General features: G+C 51.4%; 1 protein-coding gene across 1 annotated transcript in view; it reads left to right on the forward strand.

Annotated features, from left to right (window-relative positions):
• LOC122548163 (trypsin-like) overlaps positions 1-4,093 on the forward strand; it is a 17,965-nt gene that overhangs the window by 4,962 nt on the left and 8,910 nt on the right. The window contains exons 3-4 of the mRNA XM_043686717.1: positions 2,585-2,844; positions 3,577-3,713. Of these exons, the coding sequence (XP_043542652.1) occupies positions 2,585-2,844; positions 3,577-3,713 (397 nt within the window). The remainder of the gene's footprint in view (positions 1-2,584; positions 2,845-3,576; positions 3,714-4,093) is intronic.

The following is a 4,093-nucleotide window of genomic DNA, read 5'->3' on the forward strand; positions in this document are numbered from 1 at the left end:
GTACCGCAAGGGTCGGTGTTGGGTCCACTGCTGTTCGTCATTTTTATAAACGACCTGGATGAGGGTGTGGAAGGGTGGGTTAGTAAATTTACAGATGACACTAAGGTTGGTGGAGTTGTGGATAGTCCTGAAGGATGTTGCAGGTTACAGAGGGAAGGTCTTAGGAGGAAAGGCTGAGGGACTTGAGGCTGTTTCCGTTAGAGAGAAGGAGGTTGAGAGGTGACTTAATTGAGACGTATAAGATAATCCGAGGGTTAGTTAGGGTGGGCAGTGAGAGGCTTTCCCCTCGGATGGTGATGGCTAGCACGAGGGGACACAGCTTTAAATTGAGGGGGTGATAGATATAGGACAGATGGCAGAGGGAGTTTCTTTACTCAGAGAGTAGGAGGGGGCGTGGAACGCACTGTCTGCAACAGTAGTAGACTCACCAACTTTAAGGGCATTTAAATGGGCATTGGATAGGCATAGGGACGAGAATGGAATAGTGTAGGATAGAGGGGCTTCAGATTGGTTCCACAACGTGGAGGGGCCGAAGGGCCTGTACTGCGCTGGAATGGTTATGTTCTAAGTGTGTTATCGGACAGCACTTCTTTTTTTTTAAACAGAGTTGGGGGTCAGATAGCGAGTAGTTAAGAAAAGGAGGGCTTGGATTTTGTGAGCAGTCGCTATTCAGCATTCACCATCAGAGTTAAGAAACTAAACTGTTAGCTTCCTCGGGGTTCTCTGTCACACGCATTCCAACAGATTACAAGGCGAGGCGGGACTTTCTGTTGGGGGGGGGGGGTGGTTATGGTTTTTAAATTAAACAGAGGGGCTCTGCCACCATGTCGGATAGGATCCACCAACTCAGTCCACTCCTGGTTCCACTCCCCACCCCCCCCCCTCCTTGGTCCTGACCCTATCTAACCCCCTTTTGTGAAAAGAGTTCAGCTCAGTTGCCTGCAGTTCACAGGTATTTGTCATGTCGCAAAGTCGGCGTGTAAAAACGGTGAGCTGGTGTTGAGGGGAAGCATTGCGGGGTCCCTTTGCAAGATGGTGGTTTTTTTTTTGGTGCTGAGAGATTTAACGATAGATATCTGCTGGGAAGCAGACTCAAATTGACACAGTACAGCAGTAAGCTAGGAGGAAGGGAGGGACTGCAGATGCTGGACATCAGAGCCGAGGGAGCGGTGCTGGAAAAGCACAGTCAGTCAGGCAGCATCCGAGGAGCAGAAGAGTCGACGTTCGTTGGCCCAGTCCGCAGTTTTTTTTTACCCAGGCAACAGTTTAAGCTCAGCCAATTAATTCAAAAAGACAATTAGAGACGAAGGACCAATTAAATTCAAATTTGATGGTGTTGCCAGCCTGAAACCAATCATAGTATAAGAATTTGCTGCATGTTGGGGGGTGCGGGGGGGGAAAAGAGTAGCGGGGAATACATAACTGGACAGAGATGGGGGAGCCAACAGCCATCTGAGAGAGAAATGCCAGTCTCTCACAAGAAATCTCCACCCTCTCCAAAAACCACCATCCATCCATACAGGTACGCGGCCTGTTTAGCGATAATTCTTGAGACCAGGAAATGACTGAGAAGGCAATTCAGACAGGGGAAGATGACGGAAGAAAATACGGGAAGGTCAGGTGGATCCATTCTGTGTGACCTTTGAGCAACTAAGTTTTAATTTATCACTCTTATTAGTTGGACTTCGACAAAGTGGGACCTGTGTTATTGAAACAGCATACCAACAGAATTTAGTTCATAGGAGTCACAGGGCTGTACAGCAGGCAAACAGACCCTTCAGCCCAACTTGTCAGTGCTGACCCAGATACCCTAATCTAATCCAGTCCCCGTTTGCCAGCACTTGGCCCATCTCCCCCTAAACCCTTCCTATCCATGTCCCCCCCCCCCCATCCTTTTAAATGTTGGCATGGGAAATTGTCCCATAGTGTCCAGGGATGTGCAGGTTAGGGTGGATTGGCCATGGGAAATTGTCCCATAGTGCCCAGGGATGTTCAGGTTAGGGTGGATTGGCCATGGGAAATTGTCCCATAGTGTTAAGTGCATTAGTCAGGGGTAAATATAGAGTAGGGGAATGGGTCTGGGTGGGTTACTCTTTGGAGGGCTGGTGTGGGCCTGTTGGGCCGAAGGGCCCGTCTCCACATTGCGGGGACTCTACGATTTACTCCATAACCCTCCAACCCACTCCCAGGTGAAAATCTGCCTCAGCCCAGGTTACATTTCCTCCCAGTCCCAGCATGCACTGCGTCTTGTTTGGGGTGTGTTGCACAGATGACAAGGTGAGGCGTTCCTGGTCGGCTTGTACCATAGGATCAGAGCTGGCCTCCCTATCGTAAGAGAGGGAAACGTTGAACCCCATCTCCCAGCAGATGGAGAACGCTGCTGTCGGACTGATAGGGGGACCTGTGGTACATCTGAGTCTATCTCTCTCTCTCTCTCTCTCTGCAATCTGCAGCACCGTATTCCACACTCTGTACCACTCCCCTCTTGTACTTCTGATTTTGTCTGGTTACAAAACAATAATTTTCACTGTATCCCGGCACAATGTGACATTAATGTGATCAAGTCAAATTAATTGTGTTGCAGTCCAGATTACCTGAAAGTGCTCTTGGGCGCACACAGCCTCACGGAGCGTACAGGGACAGAGGTGTTGGTTGGAGTGGATAGTATCCATCAGCACCCACAGTTTGATGGTTACACGCTGGATCACGACATCATGCTGATTAAACTGGCCGAGACCATCCGCATGACTGACGACATCAGAGCTGTACAATTGCCAACAGAGTGCCCACTGCCCTACGCCATGTGCACAGTCTCAGGATGGGGTAATACCTATCCCAATGATGGTGGGTACAGCTTTACCCGGGGAGTGTCAGGGAAGGAGGGGGGGAACGGTTTGCAGGGGGCACGGGGAGGGATGTGGCGCTCTCGGAGTCAGGGAGGGGTCATCAGCAGGGTGGGGGGGTGAGGGGGGGCAAAGTCCCTTCGGAATCCGGGACAGTGTCAGGGCAACGGGATCACAGCACAAACCCCATGTCCCGGGAATGATCGATGGGGAGAGTGTAGAGGGAGCTTTACTCTGTACCTAACCCCGTGCTATCCCTGTCCTGGGAGTGTTTGATGGGGGACAGTGTAGAGGGAGCTTTACTCTGTATCTAACCCCGTGCTGTCCCTGTCCTGAGAGTGTATGATGGGGGACAGTGTAGAGGGAGCTTTACTCTGTATCTAACCCCGTGCTGTCCCTGTCCTGGGAGTGTTTGATGGGGGGACAGTGTAGAGGGAGCTTTACTCTGTATCTAACCCCATGCTGGCAGTGTTTGATGGGGGGACAGTGAAGAGGAAGCTTTACTCTGTATCTCACCCCGTGCTGTCCCTGTCCTGGGAGTGTTTGATGGGGGACAGTGTAGAGGGAGCTTTACTCTGTATCTAACCCCGTGCTGTCCCTGTCCTGGGAGTGTTTGATGGGGGACAGTGTAGAGGGAGCTTTACTCTGTATCTAACCCCGTGCTGGGAGTGTTTGATGGGGACAGTGTAGAGGGAGCTTTACTCTGTATCTGTGTGGTTTTCCCTCTCTGTAGTGGTGATGCCGGATACGCTGCGGTGTGTGAGGGTTCCGCTGATGAATGATTATGCCTGTAATTACGCCTACCCTGGCCTGATCACCAGCACCATGATCTGTGCCGGCTACATGGAGGGGCAGAAAGATGCTTGCAATGTAAGTTCCCCTTTAAACCACACTTGCTGAATCCTGCTCATCCCTGGGTGAGTGGATCACTCCGAGACACTGCTTTTGGTGGAAGTGCAATTTCAGGTTGGTCATGGTCTGTGCGAAGACATCGTGCAAGGCTTGCTTTTATAGAGCTAGACAGCACGGAAACAGACCCTTCGGTCCAACCCGTCCATGCTGACCCAGATTTCCCAACCCAATCTAGTCCCACCTGCCAGCACCCGGCCCATATCCCTCCAAACCCTTCCTATTCATATACCCATCCAGATGGGCGGCACGGTGGCACAGTGGTTAGCACTGCTGCCTCACAGCGCCAGAGACCCGGGTTCAATTCCCGCCTCAGGCGACTGACTGTGTGGAGTTTGCAC

This window comes from Chiloscyllium plagiosum, unplaced genomic scaffold (genome assembly GCF_004010195.1).
Source record: "Chiloscyllium plagiosum isolate BGI_BamShark_2017 unplaced genomic scaffold, ASM401019v2 scaf_4267, whole genome shotgun sequence".
Lineage (NCBI taxonomy): Eukaryota > Metazoa > Chordata > Chondrichthyes > Orectolobiformes > Hemiscylliidae > Chiloscyllium > Chiloscyllium plagiosum.